Here is a 15,895-nt window from a genome sequence, read left to right on the forward strand (position 1 = left end):
CATGTAGCATTGAAGCTATTACATGGGTAAAATCATGGCACTTAGCTTTGTGTCAGATTTGTTTGAATTATTCAGTGTTGTTATTTCTCAATATGGATTATTAGTTGAATCAAAATGGTCTTACTGTTTCCTTTTTGAAGATTTTCTGCGACAGTCATTTGCTAGTGGTTACACAAACACATAAATTGCTTTGAACTTTAAATATGCTTCTACAACAAGATCATTGAGTGTTGCTTCGTGCTTGCTGATTTTCAAACCACCACGTCATGCCCTCTTTGTTGGTCAATTGGTCATGTAATCACTTTGTAATGAATGGATATATAAAACGGTAGACATCATAACAGCTCCCCACAAGTGAAGTCAAAAGGTTTAAAGATCCCCTTGCTATCTTGCTGCAGTACAGATTATAAAGGCCACCTCCTTCATTTTAACAAAGGGACATTGTAGAAACATTATTTTATTTTGTTTGTCTCTTTTTATCATTTATGACATTCACTATTTCTCTATAATGTTTTAACAGTCTTCATCTGACCTTCTTATTACTATTTCACAGAAACAGCAATCTCAGAAACCATTGCTTATTATCATCCATCATCATCTTATGACACTGTGTGATGATATGAGCCTCTATCAATGAATGTCAACTTCTTAGCTATTCTGGTGCAGCCTGCAATTAGCATTCAACAACCTCTAGCTGTGACTTTCTTTTCCTTGGAGGGTTTACACCAGCAACAACCTCATCAATTAAGTCCATTACATCCTTCTTGAGTAGCACCTGTTCACTGGTTACAAATGAGTTTCAGGTCAACATTTGACAGTTCCTCGCAACAATACTGCACTGGCTTAATCTTGCATTGTGACCGTGTAAAAGAATTTTACTCCATTGATATTTGCTTAGTTTTTATCTGAACCATGCAGTTCAGAGTGGTCAGCACTCAATGTCCTAAGAGCTCAGCTCTCAGCAGTGTCTTTTCCACTGCCCTTATATAGCTCTTAGTCAAAAGCACTTTCTCTCTTGAAACACCATTGTTACTTCTCCTCTCACCAACCTATGAAAAACATGAGGAGACAGGATTTCTAAAATCAACCGTATCCTCATTTGGAGAATGATTTCCAGGTTTAGAGCAGCTGCCATCCATCATCCTTTCTGCTTCCTCTTTGGAGAGAAAGCAGTGCCTGGATAGAGCCCATGCCTGCACATGGAGAACATACAAGCTCCACACAGAAAGGCCCCTGCCCAGCAGGGCCATCAAAACCAAAATACAGGTTTTAGTTGTTGTTTTTTTGTACAACTGTCTTGAAAAAAACATACTTAGTGTACAAAGCAAACACTAAAGAAAATCACTTTATGGTTGATGGGCCCTGCAGGAATCAAGATATACAGTTGTTGGACACAGCCCCGAAGCCCATTGGACTTACAGATCCAGTGGGCTTCCATGTTCATGTGATCAGCGCTAGCCTTCATGGCTTTATGGGCAATTTTTTTTTCCACTAATCTTTGTAGTTCAGCAATCACACAACATCAAAGGGGCAGGAAAAGACAAGACTCTCCATCCTTTGAGGTTTAGTCCACTGTATGTAAATTTTCTACATTTGATCTCCACTTATGTCTTCTTTCTGCTGTCTGAATCCATTTTTTGTTTGATTTTCTAGTTCAATTTACAAAGAAAACTCACTCTACATTTGGATACATACATTTGAGCTACAACACATAGCCGCTGGAACATTTCTATGAAATATTTCCTAATCAGACTATTTTCTTAACCAGAAAAACGTTAATATTTACATTTTCTGTCACTGCTTTGTTTTTAAAAAATGATTTATTTTCTCTATGAACAACTGGTGCTTTAAATTCCTGGTTGCTGCTGTCCTGCACTTCAAATAGACAGGAGTTTACCAACGCAAAGAGGACTAACTGTGAAAAGTGTTCCTCATATTGGTAGAAAATCCAATTTTTTTTTTTCCTTCAAATTTATCTAGTCTTTCATCTTTTTTCCTGGCCTTTAATCTAGATAAGATCTCACTCATGGTTTGCAATCAATGGAGCCCTGTCCTCCAGCAAACTAGAGAGAAACCTCAGCCAAGGTAAATGTTTCATAACCTCATCACTCATGTCTCATCATTGCTCAGGAAATAAAGGGGAAGAAAGCTCAAAAGCCAATTGTTTTGCTCACTCTTTCAGCTGCCATTCTACTCCAGCGCTTGCATATCTTTCTAGAGAAAGGAAATTGTAGATGTACGTGATGCGCATCAATATGACCTCTTAAGTAGGTAGACCTCTCTTTTCGTCTTTGATGAGAATGAGCCGTACAACAGAAACTAATAATAAGTTTGCTGCACTATAAAGATAATTGTGTTTGTTGTCTTACTAAGACAGAAACCACTCAGTCTGTCCTAGCATAAGATGAAAGTCATAGTGAACATTATTTTAAAAATTCAAAAATAGTAATGTCAGTATGTTTTTAGTCAAAGTAATGGGGATGCGTCTCATTAACAGCACTTTTTTTACCCTCAACCTTCATTAAAAACGTGTTGCAATGAAACATAAAGCCAGCAGCAGCAGATGGCAACAACAATGAGGCTGAAGCTGCTCAAGTATTCTAGCTGTCAGTTAGTTAAAAGTAAGTTAAAAGGAAAGTACTTGAATTATATTGTATAAAATATATTCTTACCACTTAAAGCAGAAAATGAAGTACTAACCTGACTCTAAAGGTGAAACTTGTAAAACACGGCCATAGATCTTATAACATCTGGCTACATATACTTTGAAAACTACAGACCTCTGAGACATTATTCCAGTTTTAAGCAAATTTCTTTTTCATTGGCAGATTTTTTTTCACCTGTTCCAAGCAATTCAGACCTCATTTTTGTCTTTAAACACCTTGAAACACGGCATTTTTTTGGACTGACCGGTTAAATGTGACTCATATTGAGTATAAAAATAGTATATAATTTTTACTTAAAATTAGACATAAACACATGATAAGAGTTCAGTTTTTTGCATTGTAGGGCGCCTTTCGGTCACGTGACCTGAGCTGTGCCTCTGATTGGGCAGGCTTGTGATCTTAATATCCTCTGAACTGCCGAGCTACAAAAACATTCACCCCCTGTACAGTGTGTACCGACCTTAAAATTAGCAATTCAGACAGGAGATGTATTTTTGAACCAGGCTGTAAATATGTTAATTTCTGCTTTGAAAACGGCTTTTTTTGGCTTGGTGTGTATGTAACTTTGGGTACTTCCAGAGCCAGCGTCAAGTGGACACTGGAGAAACAGCAGATTTTAGCAGTTCCGCATTGTCTGATGTTCTTAGACTGGAGGTTGCCGCTTGGTTTGGACCCAGATGACCTGAGAAAATCCAGAGACATCCACTGTGATGTAATCTAGATTAGAAATTATACTCTCTTTTAAATCAAATTGAGTTTTAATAAATGAGTAGATTTAATAGACGTAAACAAGAAAAGAAGTTGTTTGTGAACATTTCCCATTTTGTCTGTTTGTTCATGCTGGCCAGTGTTTACAGTTTCTAGTTATTAGACCTTAATTGTGCTTGACTTGGCTTGACTTCCTTCTCTCTGAATCCTATGTAGCTTTTTTTCCGTTTGCTATTTTGCAGTGCTCATTATGCATTATTCTGATGTGACTGTCAATCTGAATTTTCAGACTCTGCTCTCAAACAGCAGAGGTCACACAGAATAATTGACACGGGAAATAAATAATTTTCATTTTAAATTGATGGGAATAATTGCACCGATAACGTTTGTCTGGACGGCCAAACAAAACCCAGCTCAGCTGAGAAGAAAGTATGCAGTCATGCTACAGATATAACAATATTATATAATGTGGAAATAAGACAATTCTTAAATTATACGCCCTGACTCTCTCATTATCTGCTTTAATGAAAAAGCAGTGGAAGGCAGTCAGAGCCTTTCTACATCTTCTGTGTGTGTGTGTGTTTGTAGATGTGAGTGTCTCTAAAGAGTCCTCTAATGTTCATATAAAATGCCTGCCTTAAACCTCTGTGCTTTCAGGATTTAGTGCCAATATTGTTTACATAGCTGTGTAATCCTGTCTGTGTATTATCTGCTGAAACATGCCCCCCTCAAACTGTACACAACACTCAACATTCTTAGTTCTTGAATTTTTTGTTCCCTTATGACACGTATGTGAAATGCATCTTTTAAGACTTGCACTTCCATTGAAAACAACACTTAAGAAGAATATTTAGTTTTTAAGAATCTTGCCAAAGAAAACAATATTTTCTCTTTGTCATGGAAAGAAATTTGATTTCTTTTTTAAAAACAGGGTTGTTTCTTGTAATGTGGTTAATGAATGCAGCTTTATTAAGGATCTCAAGTCTTGTCGGCACTGTTGATTCGTCAATTTAAGAGCATAGCATTCCAGGTCCAGTCATCCTCTGTTTCATTACCGCTGAACAAATAGACACGCATCACATTGTTTTGAGCTTTACAGACACACTCTTTCTTATACGTCTTTCAAATATCAGCGTACACGCTGCATGTTTTTATTTTCAACCAACCACACTACTCATCTGCATTTTATGCACTTCTATATAAAATACTGTACCCTTCTGGTTTGTTTAAAATGGCAGTGGTTGGCTGAGGCACTGTTATATTTATTAACTTGCCTGTGCAGATTGATATGTTTACATACATGCTCAGTATGACAAGCGTTTTAATGTAGTGTGCTGCTTTTAGCTACTTGCGTCAGTAGAGCTAAAAAAAAAAAAGAGAGAGTGAGAGACCTCTGGTATGACAAGTTTTAAGAGCCAGCTGCATGTATCTTTTATGTTTGCACATAATAAACTGTATGCATGGGGTTCACTTCTAATAGGGGCTGTTTAACAAGATGCAAGAGCACAGTGTCTACGCTTTAGGTTAATTTATGTATGCAACTCTTTGAAGAACTAGAAATCCTTTACAATAATGAGACAGCCATTGCTGTATCCGACACTGATCCCATTTAAACTAAGAGCATATGCAGCCAATGCCTGCTCATGAACTCTCCACTGTTGTTCAGAAACCTAGGAAGTCAAATTAATGTTTGCTGTCTTGCTTCCTGTTGCTAGAGCAAGTGTGTATTAATACGTGAACAAATATTACCCCACAGAAGCACACATTTTGACTGAAATTTGCATCAAAGAATGGAATTATAGCTTGGATGAATGACTCCCTCAAATAGAATATCTGTTTGATAACAACCAGGCTTTTATGACGCCAAGCAAAGGGGCTCAAGGCTGGATGAGTCAGTCATTGCAAGGAACAGAAGAAACTGTAGTGTGGTAGCATTGAGAGAAACTTCTATTCAGTTTTTCCAGTCACAACCCCAATTCCAAAAGCGTTGGGAAGCTGTGTGAATTGCTGATACAATTTAATGGTTTGAAAATCAGACTAATGCCCCCTTGCATTGAAAATAGTGTGAAGGTAACAAAAAATGGAAGTAAAAATGTTGTGTTTAAGGAAAAAAAAAAAAGATTTTTGCTCTTAAATTTTATACCAGCAACACAACTCTAAAAAGATGAGACATGACTGTGCTTACAGCTGTGTTGCATCACCTTTTCACCTCCTACCCAATTGTTTGAGGTCTCTGGTACATTATTCATCTATTATGTGCCAAATATTTACAATAGGTGACAGCAGTTCAGACTGTTGGCAGGCAAGGTTAGCGACCTCTCCTCTTTTTGAGCAGAAGGTATGCGTCCTTGAGTTCAGAGGAGGATGTCAGATTTGGATTTTTCAGACCACAGGGTAGTTTTTTCACTCCTTCTCAGTCCATATCAACATTTCCAAATCATGATGAGATATTGTTTCTCTTTTGCATGGTTGAGCTGCATTTGATGTAGCAGTGACAAACTGGTTTCACAGACAGTGTTTTTTTTTAAGTGTTTTAAGTCCATGAAGTGATTTCTACTACAGAGGTGTGTCTGTTTTTGACACATTAGCCATGGTTACACAAGGAGTTTTTCGTCTTTCCAAATGGAATCTTTATGAATGACCTTTCGGAAAACAATAGTAGACAATGAAAGGAATATTCCAATCTCTGGTCTACATGCGCCGCTATAATCAAACAGAATAGTCAACGGGGCATGCGCAAACAAATTGAGGAACGTCTCTAGTTGCGTCTTACGTCATATCTGAGCATGCGCTGACAGAACGCACCCTGACAACTTTCCATTTGAGTGGATCGAGTGATACCTCAATCGGTTTGGGGGAAAGGAATATTCCACCCCTGTGAAACTGTTGAAATGTCCATTTGGATTGGCACTTTTCTTTCAGAATGAGGTGTATACAAAGGTTTAATTCTTTTCCTTTGAGCAAATAAACTGAATGCAAGCAGGGTATTTGGGTCCATGTATATGTGGCACCAAAGTCATGGCCATCCAATGTTAGCATTCAACCTTTTACCTGTCTTTCAGAAGTTTCTCTTGAGCCTCTGCAGTTAGGTGTTTCACTGTCTCTATCCCAACCTTATATGATCAGAAATTAGCATATACACCACATTTTTTATTTGATATAGAACTGTGTTTGATGAAACTTATGGTTTCAATAATTTGCAAACCGCCAGTAGCTGTTTTTTTGACATTTAACACAGTCTCACCGTTTTTGACCAGCAATGTTTTATGCATGTTCTTTAAAAACAGCAGCTGAATTCCAGTTGTACTTTTGCAGAGCTGTAGGTTTGACGGATTGAGTGTATGTTTTAAAACAAATACACCTCTGAACTCCATACCTTACCCACTAATCTTCCTTATTCTTAACGACTCAGCTGAACATTCTTTGGCAACAGCGCAAGTCTCACTCAGTGGAAACATTTACACAGCACCCAGGAAAACTGCTTTTGTATTTACATCTTTAATTAGTCCTGTCACATCTTTTTCTAGTCTAATGTGTATCTTACTGAAAGAACAAGACTAAGAGCCCTTGTTTTATGCCCACACTGGCATCAAGGAAAACTATTGTTGTGCAGCCACCGAGCTGAGTTTACAGCACAGCTTGTGATTTAACGTAAACATTTCAGGAGCATGCACTCAACACGAGGGAAGCCTGTGCCTCTGTTTGGATTTCAGGAAGGACATCACAATGTCTGTTTTGTCTCAGGTAGCATGTCTGAAAAGAGGAACACCGCATTACGCATTGTTTCTCTTCATCACCCTGAGGAAATCCTCTGCAGTTCAGCCAGTTCACTTCCAAATAGGGAGAGACTGAATGCTTTATTTTTCTTTTTCAGGGACAGACTTTTCAGAATAACTTCTCATGATGGATGAGTCCAGTCAACCTAGCCTTCTAACAGTTGTTTGAATCACATTTGCTGAGCACAATGCGCTACCACTGTTATACATTTGAGATAATGTTGTCAGGCATCAAACGGAGCCCACCTGCAAACTTATTCCTCTGGTTTAAACTTATAATAGTGTTACCTTCCTCCAGAAAGATGAGAAAATAAAACCTCTGGATTGACCCATAATTTTGTTTTCAAAGCAACATTGAGCACATTACAAAGAAAGACGATTTCATCAGTGTTCTGTCTGGTTTCAAACCAGTACACACTGAGCTATTGTGCCATTGTCTTTCTACATGCTTCTATAACTCACCCTGTTCAACTCTGTATCACACTAAGTGGATTCTGTAGTTACTTCCCATTCAGATTTTTTTCACAACAAGGCAATATATTGCTTTCAAGTGGTTGTCTCTATATAAAAAGAAGAAAGGTACTGCTTTTCCTGACTTCCCTTGAACCCATATACGGGGGTATGGAATAAAGTGGAGTGTTGATTTATTTCAGGACTTCAGTTCAAAAATTGAAAGCCATTCTTATGTAGAATCAGTTCAACAGAAGGAAATATTTCATCAATTAATTATTTTAAATGTGGTGATCAGGGCTTGACATTAACTTTTTTGCTCACCAGCCACTGTGGCTAGTGGGATCCCTTAGTTACTGGCCACTCAGTATTTTCACTGGCCACAATTTGTTATTGGATAATTATGTTCAATATGATTAAAGCCGATGATGACATGCTAAAGTTTACTTAAAAAAGATTTACAACCTCTTTAAATGTAAATGACCCCTATGCACACTCAAAACAAGACTACATCAATGTTAAAATCCACAGGTCCTTAATCAGGTATTCAGCTCTGATAAAGTTGTGTGTAACATTGTGCTCCTTTCATATGAAAATATGCAGTCTATTAAGACATAGGGCTCTAATTTCGTAGACCAGGCGCAGGCGCACCTGCCCCGCGCACAGGGCGTGACCGGCGCACTGGCCTGTTCTAATGGTCTCTAAGTCTGGCTCAGTCTGCTACAGAACGGCAAGACTGCTTATTTGACAGTTGTCCAGAAGACAGTCATTGACTCCCTCCAAAAGGAGGGGAAGCCACAGAAAGTCATTGTGGAAGAAGCTGGCTGTTCACAGAGCACTGCATCGAAGCACATCCCTAGAAAGTTGACTGGCCAGAAAAAGTGTTGTCAGAAAGATGCACAAACATCGGGGATAACTACAGCCTTTAGAAGAATGTCAAGCAAAGCCCATTCAATTATTTTGGTGTACTTCACAAGGAGTGAGCTGAGACTCGGGTCAATGCATCAAGAGCTACCACGCACAGACATGTCAAATATTTCAGCCAGAACTTTGGCATTCCTCTCCTCAAGCCACTCCTGAACCACTGAGGTCAAGAGCGTCTTACCTGGGCTAAGGAAAAAAGCACTGGACTGTTGCTCAGTAATCCAAAGTCCTCTTTTCAGATAAAAGTCTTTTTTTTTTTAACTTCACTTGGAAATTAAGGACTTAGAGTCTGGAAGAGGAGTGGAGAGAAACAGAATGCAAGTTATTTGAAGTCCAGTGAAAAGCTGCGACAATCAGTGATGGTTTGGGGTGCCATGTCATATGGTGGTGTTGTTCCACTGTGTTTTCTAAATTATAGGTCCAACTATTTCAGGGCGTCAAGTTGGTTGCCTATATAACACACTTTTTGGTGCAGTAGTACCTGCAAAAGGAGCCCAGAGGAAGTATTGAGTTCATGCAGTTGAGTCAGAAGGCCAATGTTTCTCTATCAAGTCTTTTTCTAATGGGATAATGGGATATTCAGTATCTTAGACCTTTGAGATGGATAGATGTTTTATAGATTTCTCTCTGTTTGCTGAATCTATATATTGTAATATACAGGAGTTTCACATTTGTTGGCCTTCATTCTTAAAGTTACTTTGTGAGTTGTCCTGGTCAGTCTTACTCAAAAGAAATGCATATCCTCAAGGAGAGAACAAAAAACAGGCTTCTTGTTCTCCTTACAATGTTGTGTCTTCTTGGTACGTGTTCCTTTTTGATTTCCCCACTGTTTTCTTGACTTTGTTTTTGGATTCCTTCGAAAAGAAGATGAAAGTCAGATGGTTTACCCCTGGTACAATACATTAGATTAAGTTTAGATGTCTATTGTTGCAGAGTATAGCTTCTTCAAAGCTTTGAGCCACCCATGTGAAAAAGCCTTGAAATAAATTTAGAGTTGTAGACATTTTATCAGATCAGATACAGAAGGCTGATCCCCAGAGATACATTTGTTGTGCAATTTATCATCACCTGTCTGTTGCCTGCAGCAGGTGTTCACAAAATGCTGTAATCCACAAACGGGCTGAAAATAAACCCATCACATTCTTCCCCCTAAATATTCATCATTTTCACTGTGAGTGACGGCAAGTTGACAGTGATTTTCTTCCCTTCCTCTGTATTTTCTCCTCAGGATCTAACACTGCTGTCTTTCTCTTACTCCTAAACACAGCTAACAGTGACAGCTCACAAATGTGTGTGTCATCATGATTGACTCTCCTGCTGCAGGTGGTGAAGATGATGATCATCGTGGTGGTGACCTTTGCCCTCTGTTGGCTGCCTTATCACGTTTACTTCATCGTCATGGGTATCAACAAGAGTCTTAACAGGTGGAAGTACATCCAACAGGTTTACCTGTCAGTGCTGTGGCTGGCAATGAGCTCCACTATGTATAACCCCATCATCTACTGCTGCCTCAACAGCAGGTAAGAGACATCAATGTGTTGTTGATGGTCATTCTAAACAGCTAACGGTATCAATTAGAATATCAACACTGTGGCCCAGTGAAGCAGAAATAATGGAGCTAATGCTATTTTCACATCAATTCATAGGGACCAAGAAACATTATGTGTCAGACTGGAAGATTTGAGATTAATTAATTCATTCGCTTCTGACTTATTTCTGAAAGAATAACTGTAAGGCGCTGTTATTATCCTTTCCTGTTAATGGAGCTTGAAGAAGAGCATATTAAAGCTAGTCAAAACATCTCTGAGAGCTTAAATCCAACAAAGATAAACAACCTGGATTCAGTTTTACTATCTACCTACACTGACAAGGTTATGGACTCCAGTTTCTTTATACTTTGTACATGGTGCAATAAAAATAAAGATATATTCTATTGTTTTTATATAATGTCTGAAGAGGGTGGAAAACTTTTTTCAGTCATCCACTTCATAATATATATTAAATTTAGTCATTTAAGGCTTAGTTTTTTTTTATTTTTGTTATTTTTAATTACACAAACAATATAATTTTTCATTTACTTTTTTAATCTAAATGTATTATTTATTCAAACTGTGAAACAAATCTTTTTAACGAGTGAGTCTTAGCCATGAATAAAATATTTTTAATAAACCATAATCTGTGAGATTTGGGTTCACTTTTTGTACCAACTCTAATATTTATTATAAGTCTTTAGGCAATCTAAATAAAAAACTAGCCAGCATCCCAAGAACTGATAATTTACTAGAAACTGAGGGGTATCACTCCATCCGTCTGAATTGTTTTCCTACCTCCCAATGTGCCTCTAGGTTTCGGGCTGGATTCAAGCGAGCGTTTCGTTGGTGCCCATTCATCAAGGTCTCTAGCTACGATGAGTTGGAACTACGAACCACGCGGCTGCACGCAACACGCCAGAGCAGCATGTGCACACTGTCACGAATGGATACCACTGTGATGGTGGTTTACGATCCAGTTGAGGACAATGGCAGTGCCGGTGGTGGCTCTGGGAGGAAGCAGTCCACATCATCTAGGAAGAAAAGCTACATCACCTCTCGCCAGTCCGAAATCAGCATGTGCAATGGAGGTAACACAAAGCCTGAGAATGGAGTGGCTCCAAACACTCGAGCAGAAGAGTTCTCCTAAAGGTTGATCGCATAGACTCTCACTCATGCTTGTGGGAAATGTGTTCACATGCATAATCCCTGTACATACAAACAGTGCATGTCATGTTTCCACTATTTAGACTTAGAGGCATTGTGTAATAATGAAAGTGGTTTGTTGTAACATTCAGACAACAATCACAAATAGCTATGGATGAATAAATGAGAAGGATTATTAGACAGCGGCCCTGGTACAATGAGCCATTCCAGAGCAAGTGATTTCAGCAGCTGTCAGCCAACAACACAGAGCCTAATAAATATTTAATATGAACATACTGGGTATACTAAGTGAAATGCAAATTTATATAATTATACATAGACATATAGTTATTTATTTAAGTGCTTTTCGTTTATAGTCCTGAGAATAATACATAAATATTTCTATGATATCCGAGGACTGTTGTGAGGATCTGGGCTTAAAAAAGTTGGCATGTTGATCAAGCCCATTGCCTTATAAAAAAATGAACAATGCTCAACTTTTATGTTGATTTCCAGCCAAAGCAGTTTGCCTTTGATTTGTGTTTCTCATTTTCCCCCTTGTCCAATCAGGGTTTTTGTGCTTTAATGGAAAGCTTTAAACAGCAGTTCCTCCAACCAAACGCTCAGCTCTGTTTCACATTGGTATTTCAGCACAGCACCACTTTTCTAATCATGGATCGGGAAACTAGTCCAATCTTTGAAAAGATTTGTAGACCATCTCAAAGCAGAGATAATCCAGAGCTGTGACATGGTAGTAGAAGTTATGTAAGTTTATCACATATTCCATCAACACATGTAAATATGAGCTGTGAACTTACTGTAAAGAGAGGATGCACTCTGCATATTTTCATGTTCCCTATCCTACACATGGATCAGAGCATCTGCAGTGAATCATCAATGGAAAGCTTTTGATTGAACTCTTAATGTCATTAAAAGTACTGTGTTTGGCTTTCTGTTGTGTAACTGTTAAAAGTAACAGCTATCCTGGTATCTGGTCACGAGCCTGAGGCAAGATCCAGTACACACTGGTAGCAGGTCAATAAACAAGCTGCTGGAAAAATGAGAGGTCAGTCGGTCACTGTCGCTTATTTTTTGTTCTTAGCTTGGCAGAACAAAACATGCAAACTGAAAGCTAGCTTAACAGTGAAGTGCAGTGAGTTTTTGTGGTTTTCTTATAGCTTGCAGTAATCTTGTGTAGCATCTTAATTCAACTCAGAACGCAGAGCTTTGCCTTGTGGGTTTACAATGTGATGAGTGAAACAGCACTGTGATGATCATATGGATTATATAAACCATAGTGAGATGAGGATAAGAAACCTTAAGTGCATATGCTCTTGAGTGTTAGCTCAATCTTCTCACCATCAGTGTCTTGGTCATTATTCTTCAAAGATACTTCAAAGTAAAGTAATGATGTTATTTCTATGTCATTACATACGTGTTTTGATATCACAGACATTCATTTTACTAAATATAGAAGAGAAAAAAATCACACAAAAAATAGCTTAAATGCAACCATACAAAAGAAAATAACTGTCCTTATACTGTATATTGTTACAAAGAATTTTGAATGTTCAGACTCTTTGAAAGTATCTACAAAAGAATGTGAAAAAAAGACGTGTGTTTTTCAGCTGCTATCTATTCTTGTAATACAGAAGGTGTTTATATGTGTGTGTGTGTGCTATTTTACTTCTTGATGTTTTCTCTGTATATGTCTGTGAATGTATAGTACAATGCGTGCCTCTTTTTATTGTCAAGTTCTGATCACATTGTTTGTTGTGTCTTAAAGATGTTATTGTTCGAGGCTGTGTCAGACTTTCTCGCTGCCTGTCATTTTGACTGACGAGGTCATAAAATTCCCATCACATGTTAGTTCTTATCATTTTCATTTCAGTTGTATCACTGGGTGTCAGTAGATGAACAATCAAGTTCATCCATCTTCTGTTTAACCTCCACTCAAACAGCACCTCAAGAGATATGACCACCTGACACAAAACAGCAGCTCTGGTTAAGCAACAACTACATACTGCAGTTAAACAGTGGTGATAGTATAATAACTAATGCTAGTATTCCCTGGCTAATGCTAATATGTCCACTGTTATTGTGGTGTACTTATTCTAAAGCTCTAGCTTAAACCACTGTTTGCTTTATGTGAGCAACGCAAGACAAGCATTGTTAGAGTCTGAAATGTAACATAACTGCCCCAATATTTAAGAAAATGCTGATCCCAGAACGTAATAACTAGACTGTGAAAAAAAATGGACATCCTCTTGCTCGGCTCGGAGTGAGGTCTCCGCAAAAACTGTTCCCCCTGGTGGCTGGCTGCAGTATAGGTTAAAAAATCCGGCTTTCCAGCCATTCCAGATGGGCTGTGGTCAAACTATAAAAAAATGTATACATCTTGTAGAAATGTTTCTCACATCCGATTTTTTTGTGGTGATTTGAAGATGTCATTTGGCTGTCTTGTATTTAAGTCCTCTTTTTCCTGAAAAGTTTCATTTCATTGGTTATATGAGGTTAAAAACAAGGCTTTATGTAATGTTTAACGATGATTGACAGCTGCCGTTCTCATAAAAAATAAATCATTATTTTTCTCACCCTGCTCCACTCAGATTCTCAGATAAATGGCGGAGCCACACTGTCCACTCTATTTACAGTCTATGGTTATTACATTTCAGGTTTTGTTACATTGTCTTTAATTACATTGCAGGTCATTTCAAATTGAGCTCTAAAATGCTCTACTGTTGTTTTTCCTGACATGCCATAAAAGTGTTTATCATCAAAGTTTGTAAGCAGAAAAGAAAAAAAAAAATCTGGACAGACATGCATTCAAGTCATTGAAACAGTCCATTCTCAGACGGTCTATTTATCCTATCTATCTTAAACACAACTACGCTGTTTGCTTTTGAGTGTAGTACAATAGTATTGTAAACATTTCTGTAAATTCTGCTTTGGGTTTACAGCATTTTATGAGACAGACTTCTAATTGATGTGTGTCAAAATGACAGTCTTCATATAAGTCAAAAGATACATTAAAAGAAATCAGATAACACGACCTCTAAGTAAATCCCTACCTCAGGTTCAATTCTTAGACTACATGAAATAATCAAGTGTTATGCGCAGAAATGTCAGTGAAAACTTTTAATCGCACTGTCTAATTGACATTAAAATAGCTTTCAATAATCTTCAGGTCAGAAAGCAAAGAATATTCTGTTTGCAGACAGAAGGCCAAATTAGAGAATAAGAAACTTTGTATCAATTCTCATTACTTTAGTTTATAAATTGCTTCTCTTTGAATCATTTTTTAATCTGGTTGAAAAACAGCTGCAGTATTGTCATTAAAGATGCAACATTAAGTTTTGCTCATTATTTTTTTCTTCATTTCACAGGGCAATTGGGAGGGGCATTTTGTTACTGATTTTACTGTTTTCTTATAATTCTTGTATTTAGACCTAAAACAAGCTTTTGTCTTTGGCTCAGAATTGTTCAGTAAAAATGAGTAGAGTAGCTTTGCTGCAACAGCCTCTATCATGTATCATGAGTGTTCATGACATGCTTATAAATTGTAGCTGTGACTCGTGTAAACGCTACAAAAAAAGCTGAGCAATAGTGTTTTGTTTCATGTCTGAAATAATCATTTTATGTTATAATCTGCAACATTTGATTATCTCAATGTATGTGTGCTTCCTCATTTGAAATTTTAATCTTTGGAACAAGGTTCATCACAGCAGGTTTTTCATGCTGTTACCCCTGTTGAAAGCTAAATTGGTTGTAACAGTTACATTTGGAAGCAGTGTGTACTTTTATATGACCCGGCTTAGCTTTTCAAACATCTCTGAGGTGTAACATGGTGGGGGATTAAAGGTGAACAGGCAACTCAATCAGTGAAAAATGTAATATGAAACCTTATCTGTGAAGATTTCACCTCATGTCAACATAGCTCAGGTAATTAGACTAAGTAAACCGATCTCTTTGATGTCGAGCGTCATGTGACCTTTTCAGCTTTCCTGTTAGTGTGTCATCTGCAGCATTCTGCCCTTTTTTTTATCCACATAATGCCAGCAATATAGGCTAAATGTGTGAGAAAACTCTGTCACAACCAACCTGATGTTTCACATGTAATATAATATAAAAAAAACACAGGAGTGGTTGATCCTCACCGCCTCCCCCAACAAATCAAACCTTGACCTTTATTGTCTGTATCTGTTATCCACCATTAGACTGAAGCTTACAAGTAGCCTACTAAGTCTTTTCACATCTTGAAACTGAGCCCACTAGTCGTCATTAAATCAGCCACCAAAAACTGAGATGGACATAAATGTTGCAGATTGTTCCATAAAGTTGAATTTTATTGACGTGTCAAAGTGCTGTTGGTCTTTCTCTACAAAAGTTGTCAATAAATCGTTCAAACTGTAACTCTCCGTGTGACACTGGACTGAAAGAATTCCAGCAGCAGATTCTTGAGGGTTCATAAATCAGCCTGCCAGCTTTTCCATTTTGTTCCCTCTGTCCTCATAATAAATAATCTGTCAGCGGATTCACCTGCAGGTGCACAGCTCGGCTGAGCAAATGTAACTTTTTCATATTCCTGCAGCGCCGAGCTCACAGCGCCAGATAAGTGATGAAGTCTGATACAGAAGCAATTCTTCAGAAGCAGAGACGCAACTTTAAAATGTCTTTGCTGTGAAAATTGAAGAGG

The 15,895-nt window shown here is 37.9% G+C and overlaps 1 protein-coding gene across 1 annotated transcript in view; it reads left to right on the forward strand.

Annotated features, from left to right (window-relative positions):
* The window catches only part of tacr3a (tachykinin receptor 3a), a 30,727-nt gene extending 15,155 nt beyond the window's left edge, over positions 1–15,572 (forward strand). The window contains exons 4-5 of the mRNA XM_074664408.1: positions 9,848–10,044; positions 10,870–15,572. Coding sequence (XP_074520509.1) covers positions 9,848–10,044; positions 10,870–11,203 — 531 coding nt within the window. The 3' untranslated portion in view covers positions 11,204–15,572. The remainder of the gene's footprint in view (positions 1–9,847; positions 10,045–10,869) is intronic.
* Positions 15,573–15,895: the final 323 nt, after the last annotated feature.

Source organism: Halichoeres trimaculatus, unplaced genomic scaffold (genome assembly GCF_033239565.1).
Source record: "Halichoeres trimaculatus isolate MK-OKI-2021-1 unplaced genomic scaffold, fHalTri1.1 fHalTri1_scaffold_2, whole genome shotgun sequence".
NCBI classification, from domain to species: domain Eukaryota; kingdom Metazoa; phylum Chordata; class Actinopteri; order Labriformes; family Labridae; genus Halichoeres; species Halichoeres trimaculatus.